Source organism: Strix uralensis, chromosome 1 (genome assembly GCF_047716275.1).
Source record: "Strix uralensis isolate ZFMK-TIS-50842 chromosome 1, bStrUra1, whole genome shotgun sequence".
Taxonomy (NCBI): Eukaryota; Metazoa; Chordata; class Aves; order Strigiformes; family Strigidae; genus Strix; species Strix uralensis.
In genome coordinates this window covers 76592200-76607353 of record NC_133972.1, presented here as the reverse complement: position 1 = coordinate 76607353, position 15154 = coordinate 76592200, and the positions used below count along the sequence as shown (strand labels likewise).

The window sequence follows — 15154 nt, the reverse complement described above, 5'->3', positions numbered from 1 at the left end:
GATACAGAGATTCACCTAAATGGATTAATCATAGGATTGAAGCCTGTATTTTTTTTAAAAATGTAGATTTCCTAGCAGTGATTGATTTATTTGTCAGTTTGTACACGGATTGTGTTTCTCCACGACTTTGCTATGGTTTACTAGCTGTCTAGGTTTTCTCTGGACTGTAAGCATTTTATCACTGAGGCTTACTCTGACAGGCTAACTCATCAGCTATGGAAGCCTGCTGGAAGACGCTCCCTTCCTGCCAAAGAAACACGCTGCTTTCAGTCAGCTGCTCCACAGCAGCTGCCAGTGTGTAGGCCCATGGCACACTTGACTGTGGGGAAGGTCCCTTGCATGTGTTGTTGGGTAAGGGCTGGCATATAGGGACAGTAAAGCAGCTGACATACACTCACTTGCTTCTGTGTCAGTAAGGAAGCTGCCTGCAACTTTCTGCTTGTTCTGCAGCTTCTGTACAGCAACTGAGTCTGTGCTGGGATGTGCTCGTCTCTGGAGAATGGAGGAAAGGGCCAAGGAATACAGAAATAAAAGGACATGAAGCTAATAAAGGGATATATGTCGGGGTTCTGGGTGAGAAAACAAACTCTGGAGAAAGGAAAGGGCATCTCTATTCAATCAACATTAGAACTGCCACATTTATAAGGTTATTTACCCTGTAAATTTCAGGAACAACAAAAAATTAAGGGGTGAAAAAATATGATTTGGCGATATGATGTGAAAAAATGAAGATAGATTTTTTTGGTCTATTCTCCAATGTAGTGCTTTAGAGATCCACTTGAGAAGAGAGAGCTCAAGAGATAACAACGTAAGGACATGGATGTGTGGCAGCCCTTAGTGAGCAAATGCTTATGAACAAACTCATATTTGATTAAGGATATTAAAAAATTAAATGAGGTAGGTCCGCACTGTGAAATGCAGAGAGCTGGCTCTCTGAATATAAACTCAGTGTTTATATTGGTGACTTCTTCAGGAATATTTATGCTGTATATTTTGGGGATGTCTCATTTCTTCTGCTAATTGGTCTCAAGCAGACATTTTCATCTGGTGAGTTATGTACAACAATATAAATGCTAAAATGGAAAGAGTGATAAAGCTTGAAATATGGACAGTATATTTAAGACACTAGTCAAATCTTGAATGATCTAGGCTATATTAATTTAGAATTATGTGTACGACTAAGTTTGTCACACAACATTTCTAAATTAGTTTTTTTAAATACTCCTTTCTTTTGATACAAAATTCATAAGGGGTGGGAATGCACTCCCTCTTAGAAGACAAACACATGTGCTACTTGCAATTTTTTAATAACAGAGAGATAGTAGTTCAAAAAAAACAGACTTACTTCCATTGACTCCATTGATGGCATCACACTCCATTCCACCAGATCTGTGTGAATCTGAAAATAATGATTCAAGTCGAGTCACTGCTTTCTCCAGTCTCTCCATCAAACCATGAGTCTCTGCCATTCTGAAAAAATTGTTAAGGATAGAAACAGTGTTAGACACGTCTGAGTAAAGCCTATGCTTTACTTCATGTTACAGTTCTGTTCATCTTGTGGCTTTATCTTTTATCAGCTTTTACTATAAAACTCTTATTTTTTATGTATTGTCTTTCTGGCATATAAGCAGTTGCAGTGAAGCGGCTGACATACGGTAACCTGCTTCTTTGTCAACAGGGAATATGATCAGTACTCAGCCCTGTTTTTTCATTGTAAACAGCAGATTCAAACCACTGATAGCGTAGCTTTGGACAGTCTATATGTGGACAATTTATGACAAATATATGTGTATGCTCCAATCAGATACTGAGATGACTGAAATATTTATAAATGTAATTGGTAGAAACTTACACCTACAATGATTTGCATCAGCCATTTACGGAGGCAAAAATACAGGCCAAATTAATACTTGACTGAAAGCCAGACTTTAAAGATATACCTCCTCATTTTTGAAAAGGTAGTCTGAAATTTGCCTCTGTCTTTTATGCTTCAGGTAAGACTCAGCCACTTTACTGAAGATTACACGAGAAGCCAAGAAGGCCTTCTCTTTATTCTTCCGATATGATTTCCCATCACTTAATTTTTTCATACGAAAGTACCTGATGTGAGTCTGTTTCCCAAGCTTTTTAAATCAAGCACTTTCTTCGGAAAGAAAAAAAAATCTAGGGGCCTGCTTGTACAGTACTGCTACAGTGCTTTTGATTCAAAATGAAATAGAAATTAGGTTAAATCTTTAACAACTCACACATTACTTTCTTTCCCCACAATGTGATTATATGCTTTCTGACATGTCAGGAAGTGTAGGCATTGACATTTTTGAATACTGGCCAATGTCTCAAGGAACACAGTGCTATATACACCTCAGACTGAGAAACAGTTATATAAGCAAAGAGAACGCTATGTTTAAATCCCCTGTCTTTTAATATAACACGTTTAATGTACATGTTCCTCACTTAAGGTTGTGAGTGTTTCATTCTCCTAAGTGACATACAGTAAGGGTGGGGGTGGAGGAGGGTGATCTATGGCTCTTGATTAATAAGATCCTTGTGAACAGTTCCAGCTCAGCTCCCACACTGGGCTACATCCCCTGCCCAGCACTGGGGTGTGCAGAAGTAGGTGCAGTGGGGGAACTCTCCTCCCCAGCTGGGGCAAGCAGGTAGTCAATGGCTCTCCAGGTTCCCTACCCTGTGGCGCTCTGCCACAAGACACTGATTGCTGTACAGCTTGTAGACCAGAAAGGTTAGGCATACCTGGAATATATGTGTAAATGTATTAGTTCCTAATGAACAGCCTGCTAAAAGTGCTAGTATTTCAGAGATAACAGTAGATTCCAATAAACTGTATGATACTATGCAACACTGGCAACCTAAACAAACAGTGCTGCTTCAGTGTCCCCATACCCATCAGGAGACAACGCCTAAATGCTATAATTAAAAAGTAAAGTAACACGAAAATAAATGTTTTGATTTAAAAATCAGTATTAATAATTTTTAACAAATAAAAATAGTAATAGTGGTTTTATTTTTAAAATTTAAGCGCTAGAGATTAGCTACTAGGAGTGTGGAAACACATGCAGAGCTCTTGTGCTGAGTCATGCTGCCTGTCAAACAAGGTGGGACCTTCAGACTTTACCCTATAAATATAATGAGGTTTGTGTTTGACCTAAAAGTGAAGCAGAAGATTTTACAGTGAGAAGCCCTTGGGAGAACCATTCTCATGAGAAAGTTTTGTCTGGAATTTATGGGTTTTTCCTATTTACATTAAATAAAAAAGCAACCCCCCAAAAGAGGATAGCATTAGACAGTGTGCACATAAACACTGTCAAAATTCAGAGGGGTTCTCTTTGCTTATGCTGAAAATGCACACTAATCTGTTTGAAAAATAAATTAATTTTTTAAAAAAAACACCTTGACTTTTTGTAAGGTTATAAGTATCTTGGCAGGAATGAGATTAAGTTATCAGGAGAGATTCTGAAATATTCAAACTTTTGTGGGAATATTAAACCTTCTCTTAAAACAAAGCACTGTTAATCCTCAGAAATAGTGTGGACACATTCTTTTCACATTTTACCCTGCTACATAAAAGCCTAAAATAGTGTCTGTTTTCAAAGTTATGTTTTAAACCAGTCTAAAGTCAGGCTGGTCTAGCATACTAAAAGTCAACTCATTTCATCAGTATTTTAAAGTATATTTCCAGTATAGTTCCTGTTCGTCTTTATTTGACTGTTTTTACTTGTCTGTTACTTTTTGGCCTCTTCAGCCTGATTTTGCCTGTGGAAGGACCCAGTTGTTTGACTACAAACCTAACGTGTTTGGCTGCACACACTTAGAGGTCTGAGGAATTTCACAAATGATCAGACTTGTAACGTTCTACCCAACCAGCTGCCCTCTGTAAAATGCTAAGAATACAGATTATGGTGCCAGAAGCTCAAGAGAATAACCCAACTCAATAACCCTATGGACATTTTCACGCGACACTTTCCAGCTGCAACATAGTCTTTTGCTCACTCTTTTCTTCACACCTTTATTCTATTTCCATTAGCTGGAGAACTACAATGTTGTTCTTCCAAAAGCAAGTATCACCAGCGAGGCAATCACAAAATAACATATTGTTATATCTTTTTAGACAGAAGTAGAACCATTTTTACTGTAAAATTAGGGATGCCAGGTTTTTATTGTTTTTTTAAGGAATGTTGCACTTAACAACTCCTCAATCATTACATTTACACTGAACCTACCTTTTTATCTTATGTATGTACTTACATATTCATGACTACATGGTATTTATATCTATACTTATATATATCCATGCACATAAGTATACACGCAGTATACCCTGTCATGTATGAATAAAGTGCAAGTATACTTTTGCCTTTACAGTATATAACACTACAAGAGCAAATCAGTTGTACATATAATAACATTTACACTTTACCATCAGTTGACTAGGTATCTATCTTACAAACAAGGTTGGAATTAATGTTACTGTTCTGAAGTAAAGACTCCAGTGAGCAATAGCATGACAACTCTCTTCATCCGTTCTCAATCTAAACATTGACATCTTTGCCTATATTTAGGGATTCCCATATTTGGCTCATATTATGACAACCTTCAGCATTTTCTTGGCCTATATTCAGCTGTTCGTCTGATTACTTATGATTCCACACTGCACTCTGCCTGGTCAAACCAACACCACAAAGCCCAGCTCACAAGGAGTCAGAACACAAACGGTACAGCTTGACTCTGTGAAGATACCGTCTCTGTGATATAACATCAGAGCTTATATTATAAATAAATGATAAGACGGGTCTACTTGCAGGGCCAAATAAAATCTTTGTATGTTAATGAAAAGTAAAGAGGATGCAAATATGTCTATGGGACGTTTCACTCTCATAAAGCACATTTTTACATCAAGACAAATTATCTATCTCATCTCTACTAGGATTTTAATTAAAGCTTTCATGTTGAAGTGGATTATTGGGGTTAATCATATATCTATTCCTGGAGCTGATGCTGACCACCTATAAGGGGTTAAAAACAACAGTGCTTCAACTCCCATGTAATCCTGTATCTAGTTGCTCTCTTGGTGGAGAAGCACACTGTCCTTCATTGAAAATAAGGTCAAACTAAGAGCCAAGAAAGGTGTTAACCCACATCTACTGACAAACATTTAAATGTTGACATTGTTAACTGTCTCTAGAGCACAAAAAATAAGAGATCCACAGATCTGCCCTGTTTACTGTTAGTGGTATCTTTTTTGGGAGTGCTAAAGGCATGTGGTAATACTACCATCTGTCGTTTCTTCCCCAAAAGAAGTGAAGCCAAAACCAGGTAGAACAAGGCATGCTGAAGACCAAAAATCAGATCTCTTTTCACAGACAGGCCTTGGGAGAACACCACTGCTTTTCTCTCCAATTTGACTGCTGTCTCAAAGCACCATTTATCTATTATCAAGGGAAAAAAAAACTTGTCTGTTGACTAAAATTCCCTGACACACTCATCCCAAATAGCAGCCAAACTGGAAGCCAAAACACACAGGTACTACTCCTGTTATCGTTATATGTGACTTACAACAGAGAACTGTATTGCTCCATCTCAAGAAGAAACAAGCTGTAATGAGCCCACAGGGAAAAGCAGTATAGTAGCATAAGGGGAAAAAATAAACATATGATGACTTATCAGGCATGTAAAAATGGGAGGTTTCAACACAGGAATGGTGCTACCCTGTAAAGGATAGTATTATTCTGACAAACATCAGCAAGAGATAATAAAGTTCCACGATTTATTTCCTAGCACTCTTAATTTAGAAGAAGAAGAGGCAACTTCTTCATTTATTTTTTTTTTACCCTGAAGTACCAGTCCAAATCCAGTTTGCATCTGAGAAATTAAGCCAGGTCTCATTCACGCTTATGATCCAAGATGCTACGGGTCACATTTTGCTTTTCCTCTCTATTCCAAAAAAGGGCAATTGCCTAAAACAGAATATAGGCAGCATTTTAATTATATCTAACATCCCTATGCTGATTGGAAAATCACAGTCTTACTGAAAGTATAGCAGCCTGCACAGGTGCTTTCTCTCATAGCCTTTTAATAAATTGCTACTTAGGTGCAAAATAAAATATACAAAAACCTAGATTGCCAGCTGGTACTATCAGAAAGCCAGTCATGCACATTTTGTAGATCCAAAGTACTATGTCCTCTAAGAGTTACTCTGTACAGTATATATCAATATATATCAAGGAAGGGGAAATGCATATGCGTTCCTGAGCATCCCCTTAAATTACAAAAGCGTCTTATGGCACTCCATCTCTGAAAAAACCACAGTCAGCCTGAGCCTGAAATGGCTAGCTTTCCTACACCACCATTCAAACATATGTACCAACTCCAAGCTGGGTTGAACAGGCGGTCCTTTTGCCACCTTTGGCATCAGACCCAAATTCCTGCTGCACCCCATTCTGCTCCAGGCAATGAAAACCCACTGGCTTGAGGCCTCAGGGGTTGCTAGTTCCCAGGCAGAGCTCAGGAGCAGCCTGGTACTGGCTGAGTGGTAACAAGGAGCCCCTGAAGCTATCTGGGTTACTACCATAAAAGATTTTGGGTGGAGAATGCCAAGCAAGGGAGTATTGGTTAGAAGAAAGTGTGTGTTGGTAGACAGACAGAAACATTACCTTGTATGGTTTGTGTTTTGTTTCCAATTAGCTGTATGGGAGGAATGTAAACAGAGGTTTGTCAAACTGATGTCAAATTGGATTAAACCAGAAGACCTCTCAGTAAAGCCCTGTGTGAGGAGAATGATTCAGGGTTCAAATCAGAGCCTTTGGTGACCTTTTTTTTGTTGTTTTGCCCCTAGATCTGCTCCTTTGGAAGCAATGCTCTTTTAAGCATAGAGAAAAAAATATTTTTTATCCTAGTAAAAGATGTATAGTCTTGTATATCTAACAGTATTAGAATTTTGACAACTTTTTTTTTTTTTTTTGTTAAAATGGACAAGTATTATACCTGGAATAGCAAAAAGATGAAAATGTCTGTGTGACTTCTGCTTTTTGTGGATCGGTGTGCCATTTTGACTGATGAGTTGGTTTGAAGTCTTGGCTGGCTCTAGTATACTCATCATAAAATATTTCTATCTACAGCTCAATGTGTGTGTTAATACCACTGATACGCTATGAATTGAGTCCGCTATTGCTGTGCATAAGAGTGTGCTAGCTAAACTGTCTTGTCTGTGGGCTTCTCTCTTTGGCATGCCCTCTGAGTTTTTAAAGGGTTATTTTTTATAAACAAGAAAGATTTTTGTGTAGAAGACGAAAAAGCAGGTTCATGTTGAACTGCTTCCATTTAACCTAAGTATTTTCCTTTGTCTGACTTCATGCTGTTGGTACCACAAAGCATACTTTTCTGTTTCCATTCTGGTTCTTCCTCTGCTTCTCTCGCTTTCCCAGTGATCAGGCTGTTGTCTACAAAAACATGCAGGAAAGGAATGGAGGCATTTTTGTATCCCACTGTTTAAAAAATATTACAAAACTGCTTTGTAAAACAATCTCTATTTTGACAAGTACCCCTAAGACTGTTGACGCATTTTAGATTTCTTATCACATCCTAGTTTAGTCCCATAATTATGGATGAGCAACTGCACACGTCAAACTGTGTGTCTACAAGTCAATGTAATAATTGCATGGACTGTGGTTAGGCCTCTGATAATTTAATATGAATTCTTTAAAATATGTCACGTGTTCATGTATGTGCTTAGTATCGTCTGGAGTATCAGTTCACTTTCTAATTATATGTAAGTTCTGTGAAGAGCTCCTATTCCTTGTTGATAATTTTGACTGTCTTACCAATTTTGTGATCACAAAGAACAAGTTCATTATTTAATGATATACTGAAGCAGTCAAGACTTAACTGTCTGTGTAAGCATGATTGACTTAAAATAACCAAGGCAACCCAGTTTCTAAGTACATTCTCTTATTGTTTTTATGCTCCCTTTTTATGTCACCACTGCTCATAGTCTTTTGTCTTGGTTTTATTTTCTTTTCTCCCTCCAATGAAGTGTAAGAGTTTTAGTATCTCTCCAATCAACAGAAACACAATGTTCTTAGCCACCTCATTTACTATGTATTAGTATGGTGCTTTTCATGTAATCAAGCATCCGAAAGCCCTTACAAGCCATTTAATTACCTGTCACAAGTCCAATTACTGTATGTAAGCAGGCTGCCTTGCTGAACCGAGAAAATACTGCATGCAGGCATTGATTTTATTAAAGAGCTTCAGTTCAGTTCATAACTGAACATTAAGATTCTTTATGCTATGGTTCCAACCAAATTGATTTGCACTGTCCAGAAGGGTAAACTCCACAAAGACAAACCCTTATGGAGTGTTTCAGTACTTCTGGGATGTGAAAGAAAAGCAAAGGGGGAAAGTTAAAACTAAATAGATAGTGTTGCAAGCTCTAAAAGCACAAACGATGAAATGACTTCTGCAGAAAAGAGATGAGACTGTATTCAGTTATTCAGGACCAAGGTTAGTAACAGTTTTGTTTGCTGTGAGGGTGGCCTTTCACAACAACACTTCCACATCCTACTTCTCATGCATATCCATATTACGCCAAAGCCTGAATAGCTGGGCTTGATTTCAGCCAAGTTAGCTAGCGTTCTTGCTCCTACCAGAACATCCTGCTGCAATTATGATCTCAGCAGTCTGTGTCTGATGGTCTCAGGCTCACGGTGGCTGCCCCGCTCGGCCTGCAGCCTGAGGCCCTTCTTCCAGCATGGCAGCAGCCAGGAGGGCTGAAGCAAACTTTTTGCCATTTGACTACTCCCTTTGCTCTGCAGCTCATTTGTGATCTTCACTGATCACAAAAACTCAAGGCCTTCACCCATCTCCCATTCTAAAATTCAGCCCCCTGATTCAGCAATACTGCTAGCGTTGCAATGGGCTGTGCCTTTGCTTCTGATTCAGGATGAAATGGGCCACCTGCTACTAAAAAAGACCTTTCTATTTCCTGCTATAACCTGGTTACTACTTAGAGGTCCCAAGTTCTAATGATAATCCATGCAACCTTGCTCACTTACAAGATCTGAGACATTTGGCTGTTTATCCCTCCTCTGTTTCAGTGTGAGGTATCGTGAAGCCCAGAAAGATCAAACTGGACCCATCTTAGATGCTTGTAAAGTTACCCTTTTCTACAATGGTTGCTTTAGAAGACCCAGAGCTGTTAGATGAATTACTCTGCTGTTTATTCTCTCTAAACAATGACGGATTACACACGGAAACGTAAATAATACTTTGCATTCCTTCCCAAAAGCAATTAATTATTTAAACTAATACAAACCATAACTTTAATGCATGAGATCTGAGCATGTCTTCTTGGAAAAATATGACACTATTCAGTTACACACTTGAACATTTACCTGGTTTTTTTATATATGCTACAGAAGCATTACGCCTTTGATTCCCAGCATACTACTACCGGTATTTTGGATTTTACAAGCAGTTTCTTTAGCCTGCTGTTCTCTGAAAAATTATGGGTCAGACAGAGCAATTTCCATTAGCATATACTCAGTAAAGTAGTCTCAATGGGACCATTTTAGTAACAAAAAGTCCCTGAAATTTGACACAGTCAGAATACCTTACATACACAGGTGAAATGAAGACAACAGTATCCTGTATGTGTATGGACTAAGGCCGTGTCTATGCTATAGTCTTGCTAACATAGTGACAGCTATCACAGAGGTTTAAGAAACCCCAAAACCCATACCCTTGCTGAACTAACTGAATCAGCAGAACCTCTGCCATAGATGTGGCTCTGCTTATGTGTGCTTTTGCCATTTCAATGTACACTGCTTAGTAAAGGTGTTGATATTCTGATATAGTACTAGTGGTGACATTCTGAAGCCTTTAGAGTTCAAAGCATTTCTTATTTGAAGAGTCAGTAAACTGTATCTGCCAAAATGACTTGTTTCTCAAAAATATGTGAGGAATTGGAGCTAACTGTACCTCAGGAAGATGACAAGTTCCAAATTGCTCCTCCTATTGCAAAAGATGCACTTAAAATTTTAGAGAAAGGAATTAAAATTATTTATATATATTAGAGGTGCTTCACCAAGCCAAATCTTTTAAACAGTTCATGATAAAACAGCTGAGTAACTGCAATAATTTATACCTGATTTATTGTTTCTTTGGTTTTGCCCCAATAAGCATGGTAAGTAAAGAGTGTTCTCTTTCATGTAGTCCAATGTTCTAGTAGGCAGCAACTGCAACTATTGAGTTTTCTGCTGTTGCACATGATGTTAAAAATCATGCAGAACCACAAAGAATATTTCTTTAACATGTTTGGTAGTTCACCATTTTTCTCTCTAGAGTTCAAACCTCCTGCAACATTATTGTCCCTGCCAGGCCACAGATTGAAACATGGAAAGATTATCTATCTGACTTGTTCCAGGTAATGTTGCAAGTCAGTGTCAAGGCTGGGAGCTGGTTTCCAGCCCTCCTTGCTGCACTCTGCTTTTCCAGCACCTGCTAATTTGGATTCACATGAATTTCAGTCTGAGGGGAATTTTCTTTTTTTTTTTTTTTTTTTTTTTCTTCTAATTTAGCATCCCCAATGGATTTTACATGGATAATAAAAATTATACAATGAGATTAGAAAATCTAATGATGAGGTGGAGGGTTTAATACATGTAATACATGTAATCTTAGTACCCTTGCTCCTTATGGCATATCAAGAATCCCTTTTCTCCACTGAAGCGAGCGGCATAGCTGACAAAGAATAATGAAAACGTGTCATAGGTTGGTTCTACTGTAATAGTAAATAATGCACATCCTCTTCATTTTTATTTAATTGAGAAAACATATTTTATTCATTACATTTGGAGTTGTGCCTGTCCACCTTCCACATCTGAGCAGCATTTGTTTGAGGGGGAAGACACAAATATGAATCATAAGAATATTCTGAAGACTAGCATTTTTGTTACGCCCAAGACCAAAAAGGGCCATACTGTTGTATGTGCCTGGCTTTCCTACAGAAGGTGGGTTGCCTTTGTTCTTGTGCAAACTTGCTCAAAATAGAATCAAACAGTGTTATGAAATCCTTGTGCAGAAAATGTATAGAATCAGAAAAAAGTTTATTACTATTTGCGTGATTAAAAGGAAATGCTAAGATAAAATTTGCAAAAAAAGAGGATACCCAACTTGCAGTAACATCTCAAAAAGTCAGCTTTGAGAGTACTGTATTGAGTTTCAACACATTCTATCTACCACTTTGTTATTCTGAATAATTTTTGAAGTTACATTTCCGACATAGGACTAGTTTCCTGATTACAGTTTCACAGAACAATGAAACATGGTAGTCCATGAACCACTGCCACTTTTGCTTGGCTTAGAAATAAATAAATAAAAAATTGTGGTATTGATCCCACCCAGCCCCCTGCTAAACAGACTCCTTCCAACTATTTCCTAATTGACTGGCCCCTGTTAGGTTTTTTCCTGACAACATTTTCCATGACTGGAAAACAACCACATTTAGGTAATGCACATAAAGCAAGCCTTCTTCCCCAGATGGTCTTTGTTTTTAAGACTGCCCCTACGTGTTATGAAATCTGAATTTTACTTGATAAAAATCCTCACTGTTGATCCTGCAATGCTAAGATACAGATCTATAGCAATCCCTGAAGCAAAGGACAGATTTCACATTTTTAGGTGGGGTCACGACAAGTTCTCCTCGGCTTTGTGCTGGCAGCGTCTCTGGGGGAGTACTCCTTTCAGATGTCAAGTTATTGCAAAATGCAGCATCTTAGCTTCACAGTTCATTTCTGCCTTCCTCCTGCCCCCTCTGAACGTCGTCTGCTATTTGCAGAACCCCTTATATCTTTTTATATAAAGGAATATATTCTGTCTTCAGATCCCTCACCCTCAGATGCTGTTTAACCCTTTACTCTGCGCTGAAGCCGTAGGCTATTCAGTCGCCCCCACCTCATACATACCTCCGGCTCCAAGCGCGGGGGGAACCGAGGACTCGGAGCCCAGCTACCCACCAGCACTACAGCTGCCTCCCTCAAAATTAGATCATCTTACGCTGATTAAGAGAGTTCAAGGCTGGCATCGCTTGACAGAGTCAGGTCTGCATAAACAAGCGGAGGGCATTTTTAATACCCCGTCGGGAAGCTGGGCTGCCAGGATCCGGGCTGGGGGCTGGGGGCACGGCCGAAAGCACCCCCCGGGCGCCATTGACGGCCGCCGCCGGCGCTGACCGCGGGCTTGGCGGAGGAGGTGTGGGTCAGCCCGAAAGAGGATCCCTCATCTGCTGTGGTATTTTGATCGGGTATTCCCCCCAACTCCGACTACTCCCCCCCGCCCCTCCGCGGAACTTGCCACCCGGGGGAGGGGGGGCTCTCCGTGCGCAGCCCGGCGCAGGTGACAGGAGGGAAGCTGAGGGGCGCGGCGGGCTCCGGGCCGGCGGCGCGGCCGCGCCCGCGGGGCCCTGACCCACATAGCGCGCGGGGCACTGCCCGCGCAGCGAACGGCGCCGCCGCCCCGCAGCCCCCGGCCCCAGCCCGAACACGTGTCCCCCCCGTCCCCCCCCCCCTTCATCTCTACCCCCCTCCCCAAGATGTCCGCTGCTGCCGCCGCCACGGCCGGGCCCCTCCGCGCCACCGCCGGCGGGAGCGCACCCACCGCCCGGCCGCGCAGCGCCGGGCCCGCCCCAGCCGGCCCGGGCCGGGGGGGTCGGGCCGCTCCCCGCATCCCGCCCCTCCCGCCGCTGCCTGCTCTTGAGTTACCTGTTTTGATGACCCGTGTAGCCTTTTTTTTTTCCCCTCCTCTCTGCAATGAAAATCGGCGGCCGGTCACTCGCTCCCCCCTCCCTCTCCTCGCCTCGCCGCTGCTCTCTCTTCTCCTCCTCCTCCTCCTCCTCCTCCTCCTCCTCCTTCTTCTCCTCCTCCTCCTCCTCAGCGGGAGCCGGTGTCAGTCAGTCACATCAGCTGCCCGGGCAGGCAGGGAGAGAAATGGCCAGCAGCTTCCGGGAGTGCCAAATAAAGACAAGTCCAGAAAGAGAGAGAGACGGTGGCAGAGATGGAGAAAGAAAGCAAAAAGTGGGTGGAGTGTGAAAATGGAGAGAGAGGCAGAGGGAGAGGTGTCTCTCGGCGGCGGCGGTGCGGCGGCTCCGAGCGTGCGAGGAAATATGGCAGTGGTGGAGCATGGCGGAGGAGCAGGGGGGAGCGCAGGCCCCCAGGGTTAGGGGCACCCACGGCCGCAGGCCTAGCGCCCCGCTTGCAATCGGGCACAGTTCAGGTGAGCGGGAGGTGAGCACCCCATGCCACACAGGCCCGGCCCACGCTGGGAAAGGACAGTGGGGCCAGCGTGGAAGCCGGCAGACCCCTCACGTGTGCAGGGGAGGCTGAGGGCAAGTAGTAGTTCAGTGTCAACTCCGAGCCGGACTAAGCTGCACCAGCCCGAGCGCTGCTACAGCTGGGCCCGCAGTAGGGTTACTGCCCTCATGCAGTACGGCCATGAAACCAGGACTTCTCCCAGGAGGCAAACCCTCGTGCCTAGACCTGGTTTGTCAGGCTCTGTGGGCTTCACGCTAGTCCGTACCCCTGCCCGAATGGGAGCACACGCGTTTTGCAGTTATGCGGTGCTCGTCCCTGCGTGGTCCCAAGGGGCATCTGATCATCCAGCTGAAGTCTGCCTCACCTCCCAAGAGGCAAGTGAGCTGGCTTTCTGCACAGAGGTCCTGGGAGAAGACCTTGAATTCACAGCCTCTAAAGGAACAGTTTGCTCTTGAATGGAAAAATAATCGATTAGTTTGTGATAATAAAAAAGACCACATATATTTTTCAAGTCAACCACGAGGTTGTGAAAAAATCAGTAGCACTTTTCCCTATCAAATATATAGCCTCCTTTAGAAGACTTTGTGTTTCATTTCTGATGGTTTGACAACAACACTATAAAATACCGAACATAAAAATTTGTTTTGATTTTACAGTAGTTAAATGGGGGCCGAGGAAAGTCATATTTTAACAAGGATGCCATAGTTAACAGCAGTTCACAGACCTCACATGCCTAAAGACAGCATTAAGCAAAACGAAGCCGACTGCAAGGATCAGTCTGGGATTCAAACTCACTAGCGCAATGTAATTGGCATGGGAAATGGCAAAAATCAGTGCCACAGCTTCCTGTACACAGTGAAAAGAACTGCTTCTCCTTGGCACGTATAAACTGCCAGATGAAGTCAACAGAACAGCACAGGTTTTAAACCAGAAGGTCTTGCCAGACCTTCCAAAAAGGAAAAAGGTAGTATGGAATTGAAGACCGCATTGCAAAAGTGCGCAGAACACAGAAACTACTTGAGTGAGAAACAAGCCCAGAAGATCTCTTTCTGGAAAGAGAACCCAAAAGAATTAAGAAACTGTGAAACTACTACATTTAGATTAAAGCTCAGGGACCATATTTCATACAACTCTGGGGAAAAAAAATCCCAACACGTGCAGTGTCAGTGTGGTAAGTGGAAAGTTTAGGATGATAAATGCAATTGAATTTCTGTAGAATGACAAGTTAATTTGAGAAAAATGTAATGTAGTTAACTTAGAAAAGTTTTACAGGCTCTTACGGTAAGAGCACAGGCAAGCACTCCGCATCATTCTTTTACATCACTGGCATGTGGAAAAGAGGGAAAAAACATTGGGCATTTCCTTTCCGTGGAAACTGGCAGATACCCTACATGTCTAAAACAAGTTCCCTATAACAGATCTTCGCTCCCAACTTCTAGTGCTTTCTTCACAAAACTTTTTGTTTCTCTTCCCCAGGAGAATGTTGGCAAAATTAAAAGGCTAAGACTGAGGTAAAGGGAACAACAGGAACTAAAAAGTTTAGTAAAAAGGGAGATTCAGTAGTTGTAAAGCGATCTCATAATACAGAGGAAACCCAGTGTCAAGCAAAGATGTAAGATGTAGCACCTGAAAACATTAGAGAAGAGACCCTTGCAGTTTCTATACAAATAAAGGTAATCTTAAAAGGCAGTTCTCTAAAGAACTTTGTAGTTATTAACTCAGGCCAAGCAACAGCCCCTAAAGAAAAGAAAGGAATGAGAGATGTGCAAATTTTGGACTTTGCAAAATATCATATGTGCAAAAATATTGACTAGATGACATGCTGTTGTTTC

The 15154-nt window shown here is 41.5% G+C and overlaps 1 protein-coding gene across 1 annotated transcript in view; it reads right to left on the bottom strand.

Annotated features, from left to right (window-relative positions):
* CAP2 (cyclase associated actin cytoskeleton regulatory protein 2) overlaps nucleotides 1-13154 on the bottom strand; it is a 74271-nt gene extending 61117 nt beyond the window's left edge. The window contains exons 1-2 of the mRNA XM_074871566.1: nucleotides 12774-13154; nucleotides 1346-1470 (exon numbers count right to left, since the gene is read on the bottom strand). Coding sequence (XP_074727667.1) covers nucleotides 1346-1469 — 124 coding nt within the window. The 5' untranslated portion in view covers nucleotide 1470; nucleotides 12774-13154. The remainder of the gene's footprint in view (nucleotides 1-1345; nucleotides 1471-12773) is intronic.
* Between the last annotated feature and the right edge of the window lie 2000 nt (nucleotides 13155-15154).